Genomic DNA, 23505 nt, shown 5'->3' on the forward strand with positions numbered 1-23505 from the left:
CGCCCAAGTGATGTCAAGTAGGCGCAATACGCTGAAGGCTTTCCCCGCCCATCGCGCATCTGCTTTCTCTTTCCGGATCTGGCTAAGGAGGAGGCGCCATCATGGTGAGCTAGCTTTGCGGCGTCCTGGGCTCGACCATCCGCTGCCATCCACTGCGGCCCCGGGCTGGGGACGTTCCAAAGGGAGGCAGGGGTTCACGGGTGTTCAAAGGAGGCGACTCCCGCGACGGGGAGCTGTTTTGGAAGCCCGAAGGCCAGGGGTGGGCTTCTTCAGTGTCCCACCCTTCCTGTACTCCTGTATTATATAGGTCCCATCGTAGATGACCAGATTGAGGGGCAAGAAGGTTAAGTAGTATGATCAGGGTCACAGTGCCAGTAAGTGGCGGAGCCAGGATTCGGGCCCAGGAACTGGTTCCACAGCTACTCTTGTCTGTGCGGCCCCTGTATTCTGTCACTCCCCAGCCTGGAAAGTTGGGTGCTGGTGGAAGGTGTCGTCAAGCGCCTGGTGCCCGTGTTTGGGGGCCAGGCGGGCTTCCGTTCGAGATTAAATTCCCTACCCTCTGCATTCCCTGCGACTGGAAAGCATTTATCTGTTATTTGGAGATCCAGTAATTTTGTTTCAAAGATGTGAGTTGGGTAAAAAGTGCTCACAGAAAGTGCTCACCAAGGGTCTTTGCATACCTAAATGCTGGATGAATGAGAGCTATTAACAAGTCGTTCTTTACAATTCGTGACATAGTCTAAGAAGTTTGCAGGAGAGCAGGCAGAGGCTGTGGTGGAAATTGTGGGCCTCCTTCAGCATTCTTAGCACTAGAGTGGGAAAGGACCTGCTCAGGTTTCTGGAGTCAAGAAGATAATGCTTGAAAAGTCGTTTTAAGACTGGTTCTGTACAGAGGACTTGAAAAAAAGGCTCGTTGCTTTTATGATAACTTAAAGTCATCCTCGGTTTAAGTGTTTCTGATAACGCTCCACGTGTGGAAACAGGCGTTGAGAGGTTAAATGGTACTTACATTTTTGAAAAACATAGCTGCTAAAGAACTAAAAATTTGAGTTAATAGGGGTGCTATTAAGGTCATTGTGCTGAGCTGACAGCTTACTGTGTAAAATTAGCACTCTTTCCCTCTTTTTTTTTTTTAAAAAAAAAAGTGACTTGAGACCCAGGGAGTTTTAAGTGATTTTCCCAGATTGTTCTCAGTGTGAGTCTGGGGTTGGTTATCTCCAGAGACTGCGCCTTTAGCTGTTTCTCGCAGGTAAGGAATAACTGAAATTGTTTATGTGGAATCTGCCAAATGAGAGTTGGGTTCATGGTCTTCCTTCCTTCACCCCTTCAGGGAGTTGACATCCGCCACAACAAGGACCGAAAGGTTCGACGCAAGGAGCCCAAGAGCCAGGACATTTACCTGAGGCTGTTGGTCAAGGTGAGGTTGGGGCAGAGACCCCTCATCAAGACCACCCCAGAAACAGAACTTCCAGGGCCTCCATGCTGGTTTCGGTCACAGGCTCCCTGCAGGAGCCTGCAGCACAGGCACGAGTCTGCTGCTTTCCCAGAGCTGCTGGAGATTCCAGCGTTTTCAGTCTCTGGGCCTGATCACAGCTGGGGGTGGTGTGGGGGGTTTCTGGGTCCCTGGCCGGGCAGGACTCGGCCAGCTCTCTCCCTAGGGCTCTGTGGGATGGGGGAAAGCCTCAATCATCTGTTTCCTCCTTTGTTAGAAAGCTGGGAGGGAGGGGGTGGGCTGGGCTGCCCTGGGTTCTCACTCTTCATTTTTCTTCCGCTCCAGCTGTATAGGTTCCTGGCCAGACGAACCAACTCCACCTTCAATCAGGTTGTCCTCAAGAGATTGTTCATGAGCCGCACCAACAGGCCACCGCTCTCTCTTTCCCGGATGGTGAGGGGCTGATACTGGGGCTTAGCCAACCTAGGGGAGCAACTGGGTCATGTCTGGAGCCCGACTTCGAGAGGAAGGGTGGGCTTGGAGCTCTCTGGTAGCAGCCTGGCTATTATGGCTTAACTTCATCCAGTGGTGGGTGCAGAACTCTGATCCCTCCGATGGAAGCTGTATAGTGGGAGTGTTGGACTGGCTTGGCCTCATTTTCTTCCTCACAATTGCGTAGGGGTGCAGTTTACAGTGTCTTTTATGAAATCTTCTGAGGCTTGAAGTCTTAAAGCAAGCCCTCTATATCAAAAGCTTTCTGTAAGAGATCTGTTTGCACATTTTTTGGAGGTTTCTGCAGGCTGGACCTGAGATTAGGCTTGTTGTGGTAGTTAGAGAGGGGTGGCATGGGTGGGTTTAGCCCAAATGAGGCACAACTGTTGGCCCTTGGGATGCCTGGATTGGTGGGGTGGATTTAAGCGCCGGAGGGAACTTGTTTAATGTGTATATCACTGCCCCCTTCCCCTGCGCCCATCCCAGATCCGGAAGATGAAGCTTCCTGGCCGGGAGGGCAAAACAGCTGTGGTCGTGGGGACTATAACCGATGATGTTCGTGTCCAGGAGGTGCCCAAACTGAAGGTGAGTCGGGAGGTGTGGCTCAGGAGCACGGTGTGTGGGTCACGCTGAGGTCCTTGTCCTGCTGTGGTGCCGTGAGGCTCATCTCGCCTCCGGGTGAGGCAGGCATGAAGCCTGAATTGCAGGGGGGTGGTGTTGATGGCGGGCATCCCTGGGCAAGCCCCTTCTGAGGCCCTGCTGATGGTGCTCACTCTGCCACTTTGTTATCTCTGGACAGTTTTCCACAGTATCTCTGCTTCAGTTTTCTCACCTGTGTACTGGCTTAGGTTTGTGGTGTCAGGGGAGTTTCTAAATGTAAACTGGTAAGAATGGCTGCATTCTTAGGGCTCGGGCGTTTGGCTCCAGTAGTTGGTTATCAGGCAGAATAAGCAGCCGGAACTCCTGCTGGGTCTGGGCAGCGGACCGGAGGTCCCAGCAGCTCCTGGGTCGCCGTCCAGGGGGCTCTGACCTCGCCCGTCCTCTGTCCCCTAGGTGTGTGCTTTGCGAGTGAGCAGCCGCGCCCGGAGTCGCATCCTCAAGGCCGGGGGCAAGATCCTCACCTTCGACCAGCTGGCCCTGGACTCCCCCAAGGGCTGTGGCACTGTCCTCCTCTCTGGTGAGTGGCTCTAGGGGCCGGGCCATGGGGCTCCTGCAGCCTTTCCCTTTCTGGGTCTGGGAGGTCAGGGACAGCCCTCCCCCACACCCCAGCCCGGATCAGCCTGAGCCACCCCTTCCTCCCCTTCCCTAGGTCCTCGTAAGGGCCGAGAGGTGTACAGGCATTTCGGCAAGGCCCCAGGAACCCCGCATAGCCACACCAAGTGAGTATACCCTGCACGTCGGCCTCGCCATGCTTCCAGCTATTTCTGTCAGCCTAGAATCTCCGCTTTTCCTTCATGGCTTTGCTTAAAGCTCTGTTGTTTGGGTATTGAGCTTCCTGCCCAGCCAGCATCACTGGTGTGGGTTCTTCAGGGCCTGTCCCCCCTCGGGTGGGGCCTGCATCTTGTCCAGCTCTGGGGCGCCCTGGTTGACACCCCCAGGGCCTAGTGGAGGCCCTTCAGCCACTCCTGGCCACTGGCTTCCTGCGCTGCCAGGCTTTCCTGCTGATCCTGCCTCAGTTGAGTGAGGCCCTCTGCTGGTGTCCCCGTGCTGCTCTGTTAGAGCAGATGTTTCTCAACTCCCAACTGGCTGGCAGGCCCCAGCAGCCCCTGACTCTCTAACATGGGCCCCTTCTCTCCCTGCAGACCCTACGTCCGCTCCAAGGGCCGGAAGTTCGAGCGTGCCAGAGGCCGACGAGCCAGCCGTGGCTACAAAAACTAACCCGAGAGTCTACCGTGTTATTAAAAAGATTTTGGATGCTAACAGTCTTCTGTATATTATTGGGGAATGGAGTAGGGGGGAGGGAGAGGGTTGGAGCCCTCAAGGAGAAGCCCATCATTTTGGGCAGTGGATGCCATGCCCCTCTCTTTGCCAACAAAGATCTGTACGGTCAAAGCGTGGCTCAGATGGTAAAGAATCTGCTTACAAAGCGTGAGACCTGGGCTTGATTCCTGGGTCGGTAAAATCCCCTGGAGAAGGGAATGGCTACCCATTCCAGTATTCTTGCTTGGGAAATCCCATGGACAGGAGCCTGGCAGGCCACAGTCCATGGGCTTGCAGAGTCAGATATGACTGAGTGGCTTTCATGGTTTTTACAGTAGTCATGTATGACTGTAGAGTTGGACCATGAAGGCTGAGTGCTGAAAAGAATTGATGCTTTTGAATTGTGCTGGAGAAGACTCTTGAGAGTCTCTTGGACAGCAAGGAGATCAAACCAGTCACTCATAAAGGAAATCAGCCCTGAATATGCATTGGAAGGGCTGATGCTGAAGCTGAAACTCCAATATTTTGGCCACCTGATGTGAATGGCTGATTGGAAAAAACCCTGATGCTGGGAAAGATCGAGGGCAGGAAGAGAAGGGGGCGACAGAGGATGAGATGGTTGGATGGCATCACTGACTCAATGGACATGAATTTGAACAAACTGGGAGGTAGTGAAGGATGGGGAAGCATGGCATAACTGCAGTTCCTGGGGATGCAAAGAAGTGGGACATGACTTTGTGACTCAATGACAACCCTTCTACAGACCAGCCTCTGGGATGAGCCCCTTAACGTTGTGTTGTGGGGGGTGGAGTCTGCAGGGGCCTGAGTGTCTGCGGTGCCCACCCTAAGCCTTTTGGCACCCTCGGACCCTGCTGCACCCTTGGGACCTAGCAGCCATCTAAGGCTGAAGCCCCACCTCCTTCCCAGGTGTCTGGTGTTAATGACACCTGCTTCCTATTTGAATCAGCCACACCTACTCTTAAAGGACTCGTGCTCCCCTCAGGGATCTCCACGTTAAGGATGGCTGGCGGGGCTTGGACCAGGAAATAGAAATGGGTTGGGACACCGTGGGGGAAAGGGTGCGTGGGAACAGGTGATGTGAGCTCCCGCCCCTGAAGCTGGAGTCTGGCGGGCTGCTGGGACCTTCCCTTACTTCGCTCCCACACCCCAGGCTTCCAGGGGCCTGTGATGGCCCTCCCCCTGTATTTGCACAAGGGGCTGGGTTCCCCGGATCCCAGGAAGAAACCTGATGAATAAGGCAGGCCGGCCGGCCGGCCGGAAGAGCCACAGGAATAAAGGAGGTCTCCAGGCCCCTGATCTGACCTCCAGAAAGGCAAGAGGAGGGGAAGGTGATGGAGACCTGGGAGAGATAGGGCGTCTGGGGAGGACCGGAGGGAGAGGGACTGGCCTGGCTTTATTCTTCTTCCTTCTCTTTGCAGGGCTGGTTTGCTGTGGTCTGGCAGAGGGGAGCTGACTGGGTGCTGGAGAGGGGGCTTCTTGTTGACAGGGATCGACGGGGGTGGGGAGGGGCGTCCACTGAGCAGAGGTTGAGTCAGAATTGTCAAAGGGGCAGCTTGGGAGGGATGCAGAGTGGTCCTCATCCTGGAATAAGTGGACAGTCCGCTGGCCGGAGACAGTGGGATTAAGGTAGAAATCCTGGCTGGAGTGGGCCTGAGATCACTCAGAGGGCCGGGTCAGTGGTCTTAGGAACCCGGGTTTGTTGATACGGCCATCAGTCTGAATGGGCTGATTCCATTGTAACGAAACTCCCTGTAGAGGGCACCCACCCCCACAGCAGCCTGAGTGGGTGTGAACGCTCAGGGAGCAGGATCTTCACCCTGAAGAGGAGACAGACTGAGTTCCCCGGCTGGGAGAGGTGATGCCAAGATTTAGGGCTGGAGTGCACCCTCGCATGGCTGAGAGGGGTGGTTCACAGAGAAGGCTTCCGGGATGATCGGCCAGTGAGGACCAGTGAGTCAGGTGGCTGGTTGTCGAGAGAAACATTCCGGCAGAGCCTGCTGGTTGCTCCAGTGGGCGGTCAGATGTTGAGATTGTCAGCTGGAAGCGATCCATGTCTTCCAGACCGTCAAAGAGACAGCCAGAGAGGGTCAGTTAGGTGTGCTATCTGAGGGGCAAACAGGCAGCCCACTCTGCCTTTAGCTAGGGACGTTTGGATGCTCAGAGACAAACAGACAGCCTGTTGCCTGGCGGGAGAGTCAGCCTGAGCCAGAGGCAGGGTCACTTGGAGCCTCGTGTCTCCAGCGGGGCTGGAGGGGGGCTGGCGTGTCAGGAAGCAGAGCTGGGTGGCTGCAGAAAGTGTCAGGCGGTCAGCCTGACCGACACGCGGGGGGCCACTTGTGGGCTTCGCCAGAACATCGGAGTCTGGCAGGAAGCTCAGGTGGCCGGCGGGCTGGCCGTCTGAGCAACGCCACGCTCCGGGCGGTCCCTCATTTGGGCAGTGCGATGGTCAGGACGGCGAGCCGTCGGGACTGAGGGCTGTGCGGGTGGCATTGCACGGCCACACGGAGTCTGCCTGTCTGGAGATCTCTAGATGCTCGGTGCCCAGAGACGGCCAAGCCCTCCAGACATCCAGCCTCACCATCCTCACCCCAAAACGGCCCGATGGCGGCCTCCCAGCTGGCAGCACTGGAAGGAATGGATCCAGGGCCCGGGGGACGGCCCCAGACTGAGGCCAGCCCCGGATTCCTGTACTCCGAGGGCCAGCGACTGGCACTGGAGACTCTGCTGGGCGAGGGCGTGGAGGCGTTCGAGGCCTGCCTGCGGCGCGAGGGGCTGCGGCCCTTCCTGGGCGGAGAGGAGCTCCGGGGCCTGGTGGCAGCGGCTGAGGACTGGACGGCCGCGAAGCCTGAGCCCGGCGGGGCAGCAGAGGGAGCCGACGCCGCCCATGGGGTCTCAGGCAGCCTGACCTACTGGCCGGGACAGTCGGAGGAGGCGGTGCCCGTGCTGCGCCTGGGCTGGCCGGAAGACTCAGCCTGGAAAGGGATCACCCGGGCCCAGCTGTACACCCAGCCGCCTGGCGAGGGCCAGCCGTCCCTCAAGGAGCTGGTGCACCAGGAGATTCGGGCCGCCCACAAGGTGGGAGCCTCAGGGGGTCCCTCCCCCAGACTTGGCCATCCTCACGTGTCCACCCCCAGACATGAGTGTGAGGGCACATCACTTGGGACCCTGGCATTCTGGACCGTGCATGTCCACGCTTCCCAGGATCCAGGCATCCACACGGCCCCGATCTCACTCTTACCCTCTTAAGATCTGAGGGTTCCCACTCTCTCCCCAAGACCTGGGTGCCTCAGGCATCCATGCCTCTTGGACCTAAGTATGACTGCACACCTCAGTCACCTACTCCACCCCACCAGCCAGGGTGGATGTCTTTATCTTCCTTTGTGCCTCGCTTAGTCGCCCAGTCGTGTCCAGCTCTTTGTGACCCTATGGACTGTAGCCCGCCAGGACCCTCTGTCTGTGGGGATTCTTGTCCAAGCAAGAATACTGGAGTGGGTTGCCACTTATTCCTCTAGGGGATCTTCCCAACCCAGGGATCGAACCCAGGCCTCCCACATTGCAGGTGGATTCTTTACCCTCTGAGCTACCAGGGAAGCCCAAGAACACTGGGGTGGGTAAACTATCCCTTCTCCAGGGGAACTTCCCCACCCAGGAATTGAACCAGGGTCTCCTGCACTGCAGGCAGATTCTTTACCAGCTGAGCTACCAGGGAAGCCCTTATCCTCCTTTGCTGCTGCTGCTACTGCTAAGTCGCTTCAGTTGTGTCTGACTCTGTGCGACCCCATAGACAGCAGCCCACCAGGCTCCCCCGTCCCTGGGATTCTCCAGGCAAGAACACTGGAGTGGGTTGCCATTTCCTTCTCCAATGCATGAAAGTGAAAATTTAAAGTGAAATCGTTCAGTAGTGTCCGACTCTTAGTGACCCCATGGACTGCAGCCTACCAGGTTCCTCCATCCATGGGATTTTCCAGGCAAGAGTACTGGAGTGGGGTGCCATTGCCTTCTCTGTATCCTCCTTTAGTGGGGCCCAAATGAGTTTGAGCAAGCTCCGGGAGTTGGTGATGGACAGGGAAGCCTGGCATGCTGCAGTCCATGGGGTCGCTAAGAGTTGGACACGACTGAGCAACTGAACTGAACTGAAAATGTCTGCCCTGCAGCCCCTTGTACTGCCCATTCTATAACAACTTTTTTATGTCTCTACTCCCATGCTAAGTGTTTTTTTATGGGTTAACCCACCTAATCCCAAGGAGGGTCCTATGAGGTTGGGCTTCATGTACCCATTGAGGAGACAGGGAAAGTGAGGCATGGTAGGTTGTCCCTTGTCTTTTAAGTGGCCGAGTGGGGCTTTGAACCAAGGCCTTCTGGCCAGTGACTCAGGGTTCACCACCACCACCTTTTTCTGCCTGCCAGCTCCAGGCTCCTCAGCATTTCCCTGTCCCCAGAGCTCACCTTGGTGGCCTGGCAGGTTATCCCACCCGAGGACCAGGTGTGCAGCTGCCCACAGTGAAGGGCCTCCAGCCCACCAAGCCCTGGAGCCTGGCAGCCACGTAGTGTCAAAGCCCATGGGGTACTGCTGCAGACGTGTGCTTTATAATGACAGTTTTCTAGCAGTTAGAGGTGGAGGGGCTCCAGAAAGCCTGTTTGCTTCTCATTCACACATCGTTGTTATTCAGTCTCTCGGTTGTGTCCAACTCTGCGACCCCGTGGACTAAGGCACGCCAGGCTCCTTTGTCCTCCACTGTCTCCTGGGGTTTGCTCAAACTCCTGTCCCTTGAGTCAGTTCACACATAGGCGCTGAATGAATTGTAGTATGTGTCTCAGGGTATCCCCCTCAGCTTCCCTGAATGTCCCACGGAGCCTGGACCATTAAACGCCCTGGAGAACCTCACCCCCAGAATGTGCCCCCCAAGCCCCAGGCTCCACCCACAGCCCCTCTCCCCACCCCTCAGCTGGTGGCCGTGGTCATGGACGTCTTCACTGACCCAGACCTGCTTTCGGACCTGGTGGAGGCTGCCACATGCCGCTGGGTGCCCGTCTACCTGCTCCTGGACCGTCAGCAGCTGCCCGCCTTTCTGACGCTGGCCCAGCAGCTGGGGGTCAATCCCTGGGCCACTGAGGTAGGGGCCAGGTGGCTGGAGGGTAACACCCCAATTCCCTGGCACTGGCGGGGGAAGCAGCGGGGGGCAGACCCTTCCAGGAGGTGCTGGGTCATCAAGGTGGATGCTGGCTGAGAGTGTCCCCTGAGATCTGATGCCCATGGCATGGGGGTGGGGCAGCTGGGGTGAGCTGTCAAAGTTAAGACTATCCACAAGAGACCCCTGGGGAAGCTGGGATAGACCCTCCCATGGGCCGCCCAGGTAGGAGCTGCCTGGAGGGAGGGCACTGGGTGGAGGTCAGGGGGGAGGGGAGGGTCGGCCTGAGCAAGGGCATGCCCTCCCACCGCAGAACCTAGACATCCGAGTCGTGCGGGGCTGCAGTTTCCAGAGCCGCTGGCGTCGGCAGGTGAGCGGCAACGTGCGGGAAAAGTTTGTGCTGCTGGACGGCGAGCGGGTCATCTCAGGATCCTACAGGTGCGGCGCCCCCGACCCCACACACTGCCCGGCTTCTGGTCCCCAGCTCCACCTCAGCCGGCAGTGGGGCATGCCCTTCCCCAGACTCTCTTTTCTCCCCTGTAAGATGGGTCTGTACCCACCCCTGCCCGGGAGAGGAGGGGTCTTGTGGCAGAACAGGCTGGTACTGAACCTCCCGCCGGGCGGTGTTGTGGCCTGGGGGTAAGTCTTCATCTCTTTGGCCCCAGCACTTCGTCGTCTGGGAAACTGGGCTCCCGGTGTGTGGGAGCTCCCATGCCAGGGGGACCTGGACTGGAGTCCTAGCTCTGCTTTGGGTGGCTGTCTCCACCTCTTTGAGCATCTGTGCAAAAATCAGAGGGCTTCCCAAGTGGTGCAGTGGTAAAGAACCCGCCAGCCCATGCAGGAGTCATGAGAGACGTGGGTTCCATCCCTGGGTCGGGGTGATCCCCTGGAGGAGGGCATGGCAACCCACTCCAGTGTTCTCGTCTGGAGAATCCCATGGACAGAGGAACCTGGCGGGCTACACTCCATAGTGTCATACAGAGTCAGACACGACTGAAGCGACTTAGCACGCACACAAGGATGCAAAAATCAGAGCTGGTGTACAAATGGCCCGGTCCTCAGACCATCTCCTGTCCCTCCTCTTCTCTCCCTGGGGGCCAACTGACCAGAACCTGGCTCCGTGACTTCTTAGCTCTGGGACATTGGGCTGGTTGGTACCTTCCCTTACTCTGAACCTCAGTTTTCCCATCTGCAAAGTGTGAAAATAGCAGCATTTACTTCCTGGGAACGGCATGGCACAGGGCACGTGGACTCTGAGCCGGACGGCCTGGGGTCAAATCCTAGCTTGAAGTTACTAGCTGTGTGACTTTGTGCAACTGACTTCCCCTCTCTGGGCCCCAGTTTCTCCCTCTAGACGTGGGATGATCCGGTTAGCACGTCTAGAGCAAGGTTTCTCAAGACAGTTACTGCTCATGTTTGGGGCTGGATGATTCTGTATTGCAGGGGAGCTTTCTTGGGCTGAATGGCCCCTACCCAGGAGATATGGGTAGCATCTGGCTTCCCCAGTTATGACAACCCAAACCATCTCCAGACATTGCCAGGTGCCCCCCGGGGGGCAGAAGTGCCCTGTTGATTACCTTTGCCCTGGCCTGGTGGCTTTCAACTTTGAGCAGGCCCCAGAGTCACCTGGGTGACTTGTTAAATAAAACCCAGATTTCTGGGCCCCACCCCTATTCAGCCAGCCTGGACTGGGGCCCGAGAATTGACATTTCTAGCAAGTTCCTGGTTAATGCTGATGTTGCTGGTCCAAGGACCACACTTTGAGAACCGCTAGCATTAAGACTGGGATGTTGGGTTTTTTTTTTTTCGGCTGCGCCTTGCAGCTTGCTGGATCTCAGCTCCCCAACCAGGGGATTGAACCCGGGGACCCCAGCAGTGAAAGCGCGGAGTCGTAACCACAGGACCCCCAGGAAATCCCCAAGACTGGGAGGTTTTTGAAGAGAATCTTTGTTCTCAGCTTCACTTGGGGATTCCGTAAGATAATCATGCCTGGCACGGAACATAAGATGTGCTGCATCAACGTCAGCTGTCATTTATTATTATTTGATTTTTTTGGTGTGGTTGTTTTTGTTTTTGTTTTACCATATTTCATCGACTCCAAGGTGCCACCAAAGGAAAGAAACATTCTGATCCAAATCTGAAAAGATAACGCGTCTTAGAACCAATGAAATACAGTAGTCCAGTCCAACCTGTGGGACATGGCTCCCCCATCACTAAATTGGAGGGCCTGGGGCTGCTTCCAGAGCACTGGGCTCCTCCGGTGGGCAGCCCTAGAATGGATGAGGCCAGGCCACGAGAGGTTGTCCAGGGCCTCTGGCCATTTAATGGGGAAAGGGGATGGAGGTGGGGGGCAGGGGGAGCAATGCAGCCGGGAGACCAGCCCCGGGCCCTGCCCTCCAGGTTGGTCACAGCACGTGTTGGAGCAGCAGCAGCACACCCAGCGCCAGGCTGGCGGCGGCCCCCGCCAGCCGGCCACGCGTGGGGTCGGGGGCCCCGTTACACATGTGGCCAGTGCAGCAGTTGGTGGTGAGGCTGTAGGTGACGCCCATGTAGTTGATGGGCTCCTCGTGGCCGCACGAGGTGGCGTGCACGCAGCCTTTATTGATGATGGGGCCGACGCCGGGGGCCACCCCGTGGCCCGTGAAGCAGTCCTCGTCGTCGCCACAGCGCATGCTGGTGCCTGGACAGCTTGTGGAGTCGGTCAGCTCACAGAAGACGCAGTCCTTGACACCCGTCGTGCCAGGGGCCAGAACCATCACCAGAAGTGGCAGCCAGCCGAGGACCATGGTGGCCTGGCGGCGGTGACGGTGCCCCAGCCGGGCCGTGGGCTTCCCGGGCCTCCCGGAACTGCTGAACGACATGCCTCGCGCCCTCGGGACTTCTGATCTCCCAGGCCCAGCACCTGGCATGGCCTCAGTTCCCGACACTCCGCGTCCTCGGAAGCTCCGTTGTGACCACCGCTCTCGAATCCTCGGGTCTCAGAAACACCCCCGGGGAAGGAGATGAGCCAGCGGCCGCTGCCCCCCAGGAGTCTCTGTGGAGCGGAATGGGGGTGACCTCACAGATGCACCCCCCTCCCCAGGGTTCCCACTGGCCGCTCCGGGGCTGAGGTCATAGGTGGGGGAGGGGTGTCACAATCCGAGCGGGCAGGCTGGCCCGCCGACCTGCTGGAGGGTGAGGATACTGACACCCCACGAGGTAAGGATGCTTGGACCGGTGTTCATCATCCTGGCCTCAAAGTGGCCCTCTCTGCCGGGTGCTGCTACGGTACCCGCCGAGGTGCAAGATGGCGTGGGCCAGGGCAAGCCTGGTTTTGCAATGGGCAAACCGAAGCTTAGGGAGGGAATGTGACACATCCAAGTTCCCCTGTGCCAGAAGGAGAGCCCAGGTTCATTTAATTCCAAAGAGAGCATTTACTGAGCACCTGCTGTGTACCAGCAGGTGTGCTTGATTCTCTAAATCACAACCAGTGTGATCACAGGGATAGTAAGGGCACAGCTCACCATGGCTTGCAGACTTTAATTTTTTTAAACTCTTATAAAGTATTTATTTACTTATTTTAATTGAAGTATAGTTTTGGGGGATTTTTTTTTTTTTGGCCATCCCATGCAGCATGTGGGATCTAGTTCCTGACCACTTTTTGAACCCACGTCCTGTGCATTGCAAGTACAGAGCTTCTTTTTCTTTTTAATTTCATTATTAGGCTGAGCTGGGTCTTAGTTGCATGCAGGATCTTTTAGTTATGGCATGTGGGATCTAGTTCCCCCACGAGGGATCGAACCCAGGTCCCCTGCGTTGGGAGTGCAGAGTCTTAGCCACTAGACCACTGGGGAAGTCTCGACTCCAAGCCTTTTAATGCTGAGTACCTACTGGGCAGGGGCCCGACCCATATTTTCTGACTCTAATCTTCCTGTGTTTTAGTTCCATGTGACAGATGAGCAAACAGAGGCAGGGAGCAGGCACACCCAGAGCCTGATACACAGCAAGCAGTTAATAAGTGGCAGTCATAATAGGAAGCAATTGAGTCTTCAAAGAGCCCCAGAGGGAGTCAGAATCCCATCTCCTTCCAGAGGTGGAAACTGTGGGAATGGGGCAGACCCCAGGTTTAAACTCATCTGATTCCAGGTGATCATTTAAGTATGTTAGCTCATGCCTTCCCATCAACCCTCTAGGGTAGATACCTGGTTGCCCCCATTCTACGGAGGGGCATGTTGAGGTCACACAGCCTTTCCATGAGACTAGGTTGGGGGCGGGCGATGGGGGCCAGGCCAGACTTCTGAGGCTGCTTGGAGATCCTGATCCTCCCCTCCACCCTCTGTCCCCCAGCTTCACCTGGAGTGACTCCCGCCTGCACCGTGGCCTGGTGACCCTGCTGACTGGTGAAATCACCGATGCCTTCAGCCGAGAGTTCCGGACGCTGTATGCAGCCTCCGGGCCGCTCCCGCCTGCGCCCACCCCGGGTCCCTTTGTTAGAACCCTGGGGGGGCTGCAGCTGGCCCACAGCCCACACCGCGTGGCCCACCGCTGCTCCGTGGCCCCCCTGTCGCCGCCACCACCGCCTGATGGCTCACTGACCCAACGCCTGGCCGCCTGCCGAGTCTTCGAGGGGGACAGGCAGGAGACCCTGGCCGCGCCAGGGCCGGCTCTGAGCGACATCCTGAGGAGCGTACAGCGTGCCCGCATCCCCAGCGGCCCCCCAACCCGGCCCAGCCGCTCCCTCTGGGACCTGAGTCGCCTGTCCCAGCTGTCGGGCTCTAGTGATGGAGACAACGATGAGGTGAGACCGGGTGGCGGGCCTGGAAGAGGATGAAGGCCTGTGAGGGCCCCTGCGAGGTGCCTGGTCCTGGGGGCGGGGGAAGCAAAACTGCTTCCCTGCATTCCCAATGGCATGGTCCACTTCCGGTATCCCTACTGTGTGCTGGGCAGGGGAGCACTGGTGACACTGGGCAGAGACCCCGAGAGCCTCCTTCTCTGACCCTCAGCGTTCTCACTGGGGACATGGGCTGAGCTACTGTCCCCATCCTCAGTTTGCTTGGGAGGAGGAGTCAGTGCGGTCGAATGAAATAGATTAATCACCATGGTCACAATAAAGTCCCCAGATGGAATTTATTTTGATTTCCTGACCTCCTCCTCCCATGGCAGTGAGGCGATACTCCTGTTAATGCTCAGGTGTATGGATGGAAAAGCTGAGGGACAGAGGGGTTGAGTTTCACTTGCCCAAGGTCAAAGCAACGATCTTTTTTCGGGCACCTTGCCATGCACCAGGCCCCATGCCAAGTGCTTCCTCAGAGTTGATTAAATGTAACCTCTGCCACAAACCATCTGAATCCACCTGCAATGCAGGAGACCCAGGTCCATCCCTGGGTTGGGAAGATCCCCTGGAGAAGGACATGGCAACCCACTCCAGTATTCTTGCCTGGAGAATTCCATGGACAGAGGAGCCTGGTGGGCTACAGTCCGAGGGGTCGAAAAGAGTCAGACATGACTGAGCAACTAACACTTTCACTTTTACCTTGAACTGCCACAACCATTGAGGTGGATGTGATTACAGCTCTCCACTCACCCATTTCACAGATGGGGAAACCAAGGCACCAGGGAGGAACTGGATCTCAGCCCTGGTTGCTTCCCAGGTGGAACATTTAAATGCTCTGCTCACTGGCTTCCTGGATTCGAGAGTGCTGCGCATGTTGGGGAGGGGGCTAGGGGAGGTCAGGGGGGTCTCCCCTCCCTTCTCCCAGCTGCTTAGACACTTGGCACAGCCTGCCCCTGTTCTCTGGGGAAACCTTGGATGGTGCCTCTGTGTCCTCAGCTGTGACGTGGGCTGCAAGCAGGAGCCATGTGGGAGAATCCGGTGGATTCTCCCTGGATGCAGGCAGACCTGGGGTCAGTTTCACTGAGCTGTGCCCCCTCTGAGCCTCAGTTTCCCCATCTGCTAAGTGGGAGCTTGAGGCCACTCCGGAGAGAAATGAATGTCCCCAGAATCACCTCCCTCAGTCCCAATCGAGAGGAGAAGAGGGATGGGCAAGGGCAAGGTCCTCGCCTCTTCCTGGTCCTGAGCTGCCCTCACCTGGCATCACCTCCCTTGGCAAATATTTGCCGCCCCCATGCAGCTGCTTTCTGCTTCCTGTTCCTCTCCCCGCTGCAAAGCCGCACATGGGGACCCAACTCCGCACCCCCTCTGTAGGTCTGGGGGTCCCCAGCCTCCCCATTCACTTCCCTCCTGGTTCTGGAGACATGAAGGCCTTCTCACCTCCCCCCAACCCCTCCACTCTCATCTCCCTGCAGCCCACCTCCTTCTTCCTCCCCTCCCTCCTCCCTAAGCACCCTCTCCATCCTCCCCCCCCGACCCCCCGCCCTGCTCTCTCACTCCCCAGGCTCTGGGACCCCCAAGAACTGCCTCTCACCTCCCTGTCTTTCCTTCCACAGCTCAAGAAGTCCTGGGGCTCCAAGGACACGCCAGCCAAGGCCCTGATGAGGCAACGGGGTGCTGGAGGGGCCCCCGGCGGGGAGGCGGACACCCGCCCGCTGGCCTGGTCCCAGCCCTGGGGCGGCCCCCTGCCCCTCACCCCTGGGCACCGCCTCCGCTATCTGTCCCCGACCCGGAGGAGGTTTGGTAAAGATGCTGCCTCCAAACTGTTGGAACCCAGAGGCATCCGGCAGCCAGACGGGGCCACCCAGCCAGGACTCAGGGGGCAGCTCTGGCCCTGACTCAGGATGGTCAGACAACGGTCACTCAGAGCCCCCCGCCTCCCTGTTGTACCTGGGACAAAGCTTGTGGCCTTGGTGTCTGGGAGATGCCAAGGATTACCCCCCCCCCAATTTGTTCTAGAATGCGGGCAAGCCCAGTGTCCACTCTGGACCTCAGTGTCGCCTAGAAAATGGGCAGGAGGTCTCCATTAGGCGAGGTCCTAACAGCACATCTCCTGTTCCCGCCGCGTCAGAACTTCTCTGAGGAGACGCCTGGCTGAGTGGTCCCCGTGCTGGAATTGTGCGGGGGTGAAGATGGGGTTCTCGGGTCTGAGGGGAGGCTTCCTGAACCCGCCTGCGCTCAGGAGCTGTGGGGTAAAGTGAGCCTGGCCGCGGAGAGGAGAGAAGCGTCCGGGGAAGCCGAGCTGAATCCCGAGGCGCTGGGAAACAGGTCCAGGCTAGCGGAGGGGAAGCCAGCAGGGGCCGAGTCTGTTTCACGGGGGCTAAGTGGCGGATTGTTAGGGCTGCCCTTTACCTCTGCTCAGAATAAAGCTGCTTTATGCCAGAAACGTGCGTTTCCGCAGCCTCACGGGAGACCCCGGAGTCCAGACCTGGCTCCTTCGTCCCTCAGACCCCGGAACCCTGGCCCCCATCACTCTCCCTCCCCAGGATCCGGAGTCGGGTCGCAGCACTCTAGCCGGGGGGAGTCAGGTGCCCTGCGCTGGCCTCCCGGCCTCCATCTTCGCCTCTGGGAGAGGATTCTGGGTCACCGGCCCCACAGGCGTGCCGGGTGGGCTAGAGGATCTCGCCGTCCCCCAGGCCTTGGGCGCCCCCCTGGGGCCCCCATCCCAGCCTCCGAGTCCCCCGGCGGCACCCCGGCCCGCCCGCCGGCGGCACATCCCCTCCGCGGCGCATCGAATAGCCCGCGCAGTAGAGAGACGCTTTTATTCTCAGGGTCACGGGTGGGGTGCTTCGGAGGCCTGATCTGGGTTGGGGCTCGGGCCGGGACCGGGGTCGGAGTCCGGACTGGCGTCCTCGGGGTCCACGTCCCAGGGGAAGGTCGGCAGCCCCCGCATCTGCTCGCGGTAGGCGCGGTCGAAGGCTTCACTCTGCGCCAACGTGAAGTGGTTCTTCCAGTCACCGCAGACCCCTGGAGGGAGCGGAGGGAAGGCGGAGCTGAGGCGCAGCCAGAGCGTCGTGCCCCCGCCCCAAGAAGCCAGCACCCTCTCTCCCACCTCCTGGCCTTTGCCCATGCTGTGCCCTTTGCTAGAACCACTGTCCTTCCCCTCTCCCACCCCATATCTCCATTTTGCTGAAGGCTGACTGTTTATCACTGGCCACCAGTCGCCTGGCCAGACCCCCGGGCACCATTCTTGCCCCTCCCCGTCAGGCTCTCTCTGCCCTGCTCACCCCTCCAGCAGACCTCTCCCCTTCCCCCCAACCTAAGCTCTTAAATATCTACCCAGAGCATCCGCCTCCCCATCTAGCATCCTTCCCCGGCGTTGTATCACCTCCTCTTCCACCTGTCCTTCACCTTCCTGGCTAGCACAGGGCTTCCTGGCTCCAGCGCTGCTCTGACACTGGGAGCCAGTGCTTTCACGGATCAGGCTGAAGATGTGCCTCTCACAGCCACTGAGCAGGTGAGGGGTGTGACTGCTAGCTCCATGTGCCCCGAGGCAAACACTTGGGTCCCTCAAGTTGCTTTTTTTTAAAAATTTATCTTAAAAAATTATTATTAGTTATTTTTTACTTTTTTGTTCTGTTTGGCCTTACCATGCAGAATATGAGATCTTAGTTCCCAGGCCAGGGATCGAACCTGCACTCCCAGCAGTGGAAGTGCAGACTCTTATCTGCTGGACCAGTAGGGGAATCCCCCCTCAAGTTTCTCATCTCATGGGATAATCGGGGACACCAGCCATTACCTGGAATCCTGGGGCCAAAGTCATTTGGGTCACAGTGTTTTGAAGTTTTGCAAACGCACAAACCACATGTTACATGACACCCCTAGTGAGGTTTCTGGGGGCTCCCTGTGACGGGCTGGCTAGTGGCGCCCCCACCAAGATGTCTATGACCTGACCCTTCGAACCTATGCACATGTGACCCGACATGGCAGAAGGGACTTCGCAGATGTCATTAAGTTAAAGATGTTAATGTTCAATGGCAAACATTCTTATAAGAGGGCCTTCGCAGGTGGCTCTAGCGGTAAAGAACCCACTTGCCAACGCAGGAGGTGTAAGAGACGCGGCTTCGGTCCCTGGGTCGGGGAGACTCCCTGGCCCAGCATTGTTGCCTGGAGACTCCCATGGACAGAGGAGCCTAGCGGGCTGCAGTCCATGGAATCGCAGACTCGTCACGACTGTAGCAACGTAGCACCCACTCACTCATCATTATAAGAGGGCACGGGGCGGGGGTCAGAGTCAGAGAGCAGAAGATGCTTTGAAGATGGAGGAAGGGACCACGAGCCGGGGAATACAGGCAGGTCTGGAAGCTGTGAAGGCAGGGAACTCGTTCCCCCCAGAGCCTCCATAGAAAACACGGTCCTGACACCTTAATTTTAGCTCAGTGAGGCTGATTTTGGACTTCTGACATCCAGAACAATAAGGCAGTGAATGTGTGTGTTTTTGTCCTTTGTTATTATTATTTTGGCTGCACTGCACTATTTGGAAGACCTTAGCTCCCCCACCCTTGGACCACGGCAGTGGAAAGTGCTGAGTCCTGACCACTGGACCACCAGGAATTTCCCTGAACATGTGTTGTTTTAAGCCACTATGCGTGTGGTATTTGGTTCCAACAGGAATAGGAAACTAATACACTCCCACCCTCAGCCCGTCATCCAACACTTAACTATTTCTGGGGTGAACGTTAACCCTAAGAAGGGTTCACGAAGAAGACTCCAAACAGCCTCCTAGCGTTCAGAGCTGCTATGGCAACGCTCTTCAGCGTTTAGCATCAGCTGTGTGCCAAGCTCCGTGCTAACAGGCCCAGAGAGGTTAAGTGACTCGCCCAAGACACACAGCCAGGTGGTGGCCTAATGGGGCTTAGAGCCCCAGAGTCCCCTCACCTTTCCGGAGGAAGGCACCATGGCGCTGGTCCAGCAGGCTGTGGGGCAGCAGAGAGAAGTTGGACATGGGGTTGGCCTTCATGGCTTTGAAGGCCGAGTGTGCCACGACGGACTCCAGCGCCTCCTCGCCCAGTGGCCGGCTCAGGAACTGGCAGATGCGTTGCACGGAGCTGCGGAGATCCTGGGGGCAGAGGAGGCGTCAGCGGAAGGAGGGGACCCCAGGCCAGGAAGGGGCACCAGACCCAGAATCTGGATGCCTGAGCCCCCACCGCTGGAATCTGGGTGGGGGGGCAGGATTCTGCCTCTTTGCCTCAGTTTCCCCACCTCCAGGTGGAGGGGTTGGGCCGTGGCTTCTGGGGGGTTCTGCAGTGTGGGCTTTTGGAGGTTCTGTGGGGGCAAGGGAAGGATGGGTCTGGGTCGGAGGTCACAGCAGGAGGCAGGGGTCGGTCCAGCATCTCATGCAGAGTGAACGCTCCTTTAGATTCAAAATTGGTCTGTGCCCAACCCTGCCCCGCTCCAGGTCCCAGAAGAGCCCTACCATTCACCCAGGGCCAAACTCCTGGCCTGGCCTCGGCTCCCCTTCCTCCCTACCCGCTCCCCCTCTTGCCGCCGTCAGTCGTCAGCCCCTGAGCCTCCTGCTTCAGCTCTCTGCCGCCTCCCCTCCTCTGTGCCCCCATAGCCCCCACCCCTGGCCTGGCCTCATTCTCCCCCTGTGAGCCCTCACTCCAGCCTCCGCCCTGGCCTTCTCACGGCCTCCCTGCCTCCAGTTCCCCACACCCAGAGCTGACCCTGTTCCTCCCCTGCTCCCAGCCCTCCTGTGGCTCCCCAGTGCCCCAATCCCCAGGCCTGGCTTTCTTTTTTTTTTTTTTTAAATATTTATTTATTTAACTGTACCAGGTCTTAATTGGGGCATGTAGAATCTAGTTCCCTGACCAGGGATCGAACTCAGGCCCCTGAATTGGGAGCATGGAGTCTTAGCCACTGGACTACCAGGGAAGTACCCCCCAACCCGCCCCCGCCAGGTCTGGCTTTTAAGGTCAGGCGTGGCCGGGTCTTTCATCTCCTTCCTGAGCGGTCCTCGCTGTGGGCTTTGGCACGGGGCTGTCACAAAAGCCCTGCACCACCCTTCTCTGCCTGGCAAACTTACCCCTCCAGATGCCACCCAAACATCACCTCCCTTGTGACTGACGGTTCAAATCACTGTGGGTTAAGCACCTCCTGTGTACCCATCTCTAGTCCAGGACTCTCAGGTATATTTGTGCCAATCCTCCCAATGGCTTGGCAGAGAGGTGTCATTACCCCCATCGGTGAGTGGAGGCTCAGAGAGGGAAAGACACTTGTCTAGGGTCACACAGCCAACAAGGAGCTCAGATTTGAGTCCCCAAAGTTCATGACCCTCCCGTCTATCTCCCTGCCTTCCCTGACATGCAGCGCCTGGCACAGACGCTTGTGGTCAGCTCCACCGACCCCACGGCCTTGATTTTCCAGGTTATTCTTAGTTTCATAAGCATTTATCCTCTTGAACCGTTGATGTGTCCCAGAAATTCTAACGTGTTGGCTGTTCCTCACACCCAGGGGCAGCCCAGAAGCTCTGTCAGGCTGCGTGGCCCAGTTTTTGGTTCAGAGGATAAAGCTGGGTGGAAAAGATAGGGGAGGGGTGATGCCGAAGTCTTTTCTGGATCTTTCCATCAAAAGAGATTTACCAGAGTGGAAAATAAAATAAAATAAACCCATGGGATTCACAGCGAAGAGCTGTGTGCCTCGGGCAAGTTCTCAGCTCTCTTGAGGCTAAACTACCTCAGTTTGCTCCTCTATAAAATGGGAGCAATAATAATATCGGGGTCAGCCATTGAAATATACCATTTTCTGGACTTCCCTGGTGGCACAGTGGTTAAGAGTACGCCTGCTAATGCAGAGGACACGGCTTCGACCCCTGATCTGGGAAGACTGCACATGCCTTGGAGCTACTAAGCCCGTGCGCCACAACTACAGAGTCCGCGTGCCGCAACCACTGAAGCCTGCGTTCCTAGAGCCTGTGCTCTGCAACAAGAGAAGCCTGAGCTCTGCAATGAAGCAGAGTCCCTACTTGCCACCAGTAGAGAAAGGCCACACACAGCAGCAAGGGTCCGGAGCAAGCAAAATAGAAAATAAAATAAAGTATACCAGTTTTTGCGATTTAAGAGGCTGAAACCTCCGCTATTATGGTTACCATCGCCAGATACGCCCTTGCTCGGAACCTAATCACTCTTACCTTGCACACTATGCTAACACTTTGCTGTCCCTTGTCAGATGGTCACGAGACGCCAATGCCAGGGACTGGGGTTCTCACAGCAACCCTTGAGCCAGCATTGTCCACCCATTTTTAAGGATGAGACCTCTGAGGTTCTGAGAGATTTTAAAGAGGCTTTCAATGGCTTTTCGAACACCAAAAGCCAGGCTCTTTCTGCTATACAGTGTCAACAGAAACCAGGACACAAAAAATACATGGAGCACACACGGGATGAGAATGTGTCTGGGGCCATGGGTGAACGAACACTGGAACCTCTTAGGTTCCTAGCCTCTCAGAATAGAGCTCTGTTAAGAACACAGAACAGGGGACTGCCCTGGCGGTCCAGTGGCTAAGACTATGCTTCCAATGCAAGGGGTTTGTGTTCGATCCCTGATTAGGGAACTAAGAGCCCACATGCCTTGAGGTGCCACAAAAATTTTTTTAAAAAATTTAAAAAGGAACATGGAACAGTTGGACACCTTTACTGTGGATCTGGTCCAACTAGAAGCCCAGCGTCCTCCTTGCAGTCAGGCAAAGCCGTAGTCATTCTTCATGGCCCCTTCTTCCAGGCAGCCTTCCCTGATTTCCCCAGCCAGAAGGCCTTTCTCTCCCAGGTGCCTGTCCCAAGGACGTTCCACAGGGTCCAGCCAGGCTCTCTGTCTGCCTCCAAAGACCATTTTCTTCCATTGCTTCCCTCTGCCTTTTAGGTCACAACCATCAGGAAGCATCATCACTTCTTGAGGGTCAGGGTTCTGTAGCATCTCACTTAACCTATAACCTCCCTTGCTTAGAGCCCACCTGTGCCTCCCACCTACTCAGAAAAAAGCCAAAGTCCTCACTCTGGGCCCCCATCCCCTCTCTGCCCTCGTATCCCACCCCACCCCCTCTCAGCTCTGGCCTCTTGGCTCCCTTTGGAACACTTCAATCACACTCTCACCTCAGGGCCTTTGCACCGACTATTCCCTTTGCCTGAGACACATTTTCCCCAGAGAACTCCATGGCTCTCCCCTGACCACCCTTCTGAAAATCACGCCCATGTGCATTAGGGATGCTCTGCTCCCTGCTTGCCTTTTCTCCTTAGTTCTGTGGGAAGCGGAGCTGGTGGGTGGGAGGTGGGAGGGGGGGAGCGGGGCTGAGGTGGGGGAGGGGATCACCTGCTGCATCTCCTCGTAAGTAATAAACAGGAAGTTCTCTTTGCCCTTCATCCGAATCCAGCCCTTAATGTGGTCGAACCAGGAGCCGAACTGCACTGCGAGCAGAGAGACAGGAGGGTGAGGGACGGGGAGCCGAGCCAGCCCCCCTGGGGCTTGGAGGAGCCCAACCAACGCCCCATGGCCCCAGGCTTGGGCCCTCAGAGCTGGAGCCCTCCCTCCAAGCCCCCACCACCCCACCACCCAGTCTCTGCCTTGCTGTCTCTCCCCACTTCCTTCTTGGCCCTCCTCCCATCTGGGCCTCCTTGGGGCTCACTGGCCCCCCAACCTCACATGCCCCAGTCCTCACCTTCGCCTTTGAGGAAGTTCTCCAGGAACTGGTCGGGCGTGCCAGGATCCTTCAACTGCCTGGCAATCTTGGAGTAGTGATAGAGTGAGACCGCCACATCCCGGGGGTTCCGGCCCATGTAGATCACCTGTGTGCGGGCAGGGGGAAGAGGGGAGAGGGTGTCAGTCCCTGAGGTTTCCTGACCTGCAGCCCTCTCCCTTCTGATATCTGCAGCAGGACGGACTCAGGGTAGACTTCTGGAGGGACTTCCCAGCTAATCAGGGTTCAGATCAGTTTGCCTCAGTCCATAGCAGGGGAGGGCACCCTCCAGCCACACTCTGGGAAAAGAGAGGGACTGTTTCGACACCAGGTAGAGGGGCAGTTTGGCTTCAAGAAATAAAGAGTGAAGGAGACAGGCATGCAGGGTAGGTGATGGAGATCATGGTGAGGGGCGATGACCAACAGAGAAAGGCGGCCACCTCTGCTTCCTATTCCCACGGCTGGGGCCCCAGCCTCCTCCCCAGCCTCCTAGCCTCCACACGGCCCCAGAGGCTCTTTCTACACCCACCTGACCGTGCCCTCCTTGGCCCTCTGCCCCAAGGTGGAGTCCCAGCCCCTGGGCCTGGCATTCAAGGCCCTGATGACCCGGTTCCAATCTGTTTGCCAGCTTGATGTTCTGCTACTAGCCTTACTCCAGCCCCATCAGATATGTCCTCTCTCAAGACCAAGGTTAGCCATGCAGGTGGTCAGTCACACCTATGTGGCCAACCTCCAACAAAAACCCTGGATGCCGAGGCTCGGGTGAGCTTCCCTGGTGTGTGACACTCCATGCGTGTTGTCACATGTCTTTGCCAGAGGACTGAGCACTGTCCATACAGCTCCACTGGGACAGACCCCATCAGAGCTGGTGCCTGGTCTCTTGTGGATGCGCTCCCAGGCACCTCTTCCCTTCACCAACTTTAATTTCTGTCCTTTCTCTGTGCTAAGTCGCTTCAGTCATGTCCGATTTTTTGCA

At 57.3% G+C, this 23505-nt stretch overlaps 4 protein-coding genes across 6 annotated transcripts in view; 2 read left to right on the top strand and 2 right to left on the bottom strand.

Moving 5' to 3' along the window:
* The first annotated feature begins 3 nt into the window (after nucleotides 1-3).
* Nucleotides 4-3844, top strand: RPL18 (ribosomal protein L18). The gene is made up of 7 exons (XM_027515255.1): nucleotides 4-104; nucleotides 1331-1417; nucleotides 1778-1885; nucleotides 2411-2509; nucleotides 2978-3101; nucleotides 3234-3303; nucleotides 3727-3844. The coding sequence occupies exons 1-7, from the start codon at nucleotides 102-104 to the stop codon at nucleotides 3800-3802; spliced, it is 567 nt and encodes a 188-aa protein (XP_027371056.1). The 5' UTR covers nucleotides 4-101; the 3' UTR covers nucleotides 3803-3844.
* A 1005-nt stretch (nucleotides 3845-4849) lies between these two features.
* FAM83E (family with sequence similarity 83 member E) lies at nucleotides 4850-16241 on the top strand. Its single transcript, XM_027515256.1, has 5 exons — nucleotides 4850-6940; nucleotides 8812-8979; nucleotides 9308-9432; nucleotides 13321-13771; nucleotides 15421-16241. Exons 1-5 carry the CDS (start codon nucleotides 6467-6469, stop codon nucleotides 15700-15702), a joined length of 1500 nt encoding a protein of 499 aa, XP_027371057.1. The 5' UTR covers nucleotides 4850-6466; the 3' UTR covers nucleotides 15703-16241.
* Nucleotides 10997-12527, bottom strand: SPACA4 (sperm acrosome associated 4). The gene has a single exon (XM_027515257.1). The coding sequence runs from the start codon at nucleotides 11901-11903 to the stop codon at nucleotides 11400-11402; it is 504 nt and encodes a 167-aa protein (XP_027371058.1). The 5' UTR covers nucleotides 11904-12527; the 3' UTR covers nucleotides 10997-11399.
* A 368-nt stretch (nucleotides 16242-16609) lies between the features above and the next one.
* The window catches only part of SULT2B1 (sulfotransferase family 2B member 1), a 70807-nt gene continuing 63911 nt past the window's right edge, over nucleotides 16610-23505 (bottom strand). For all 3 annotated transcript variants that reach the window (XM_027515261.1, XM_027515260.1, XM_027515262.1), the window contains 4 exons: nucleotides 22512-22638; nucleotides 22166-22260; nucleotides 18743-18923; nucleotides 16610-16831 (listed from right to left, as the gene is read on the bottom strand). In XM_027515261.1, coding sequence (XP_027371062.1) covers nucleotides 16638-16831; nucleotides 18743-18923; nucleotides 22166-22260; nucleotides 22512-22638 — 597 coding nt within the window. In that variant the 3' untranslated portion in view covers nucleotides 16610-16637. The remainder of the gene's footprint in view (nucleotides 16832-18742; nucleotides 18924-22165; nucleotides 22261-22511; nucleotides 22639-23505) is intronic.

The sequence above is a fragment of the Bos indicus x Bos taurus genome, chromosome 18 (assembly GCF_003369695.1).
Source record: "Bos indicus x Bos taurus breed Angus x Brahman F1 hybrid chromosome 18, Bos_hybrid_MaternalHap_v2.0, whole genome shotgun sequence".
Lineage (NCBI taxonomy): Eukaryota > Metazoa > Chordata > Mammalia > Artiodactyla > Bovidae > Bos > Bos indicus x Bos taurus.

Bases quoted from the DNA above. Each gene is read 5' to 3' on its own strand.
- FAM83E (XM_027515256.1), top strand. From the start codon at position 6,467: ATGGCGGCCTCCCAGCTGGCAGCACTGGAAGGAATGGATCCAGGGCCC. The intron at 6,941-8,811 runs GTGGGAGCCTCA...CCCACCCCTCAG, and splicing joins AGATTCGGGCCGCCCACAAG to CTGGTGGCCGTGGTCATGGA. The intron at 13,772-15,420 runs GTGAGACCGGGT...TTCCTTCCACAG, and splicing joins GTGATGGAGACAACGATGAG to CTCAAGAAGTCCTGGGGCTC.
- RPL18 (XM_027515255.1), top strand. The intron at 1,886-2,410 runs GTGAGGGGCTGA...CGCCCATCCCAG, and splicing joins CGCTCTCTCTTTCCCGGATG to ATCCGGAAGATGAAGCTTCC. The intron at 3,304-3,726 runs GTGAGTATACCC...CTCTCCCTGCAG, and splicing joins ACCCCGCATAGCCACACCAA to ACCCTACGTCCGCTCCAAGG.
- SPACA4 (XM_027515257.1), bottom strand. From the start codon at position 11,903: ATGCCAGGTGCTGGGCCTGGGAGATCAGAAGTCCCGAGGGCGCGAGGC.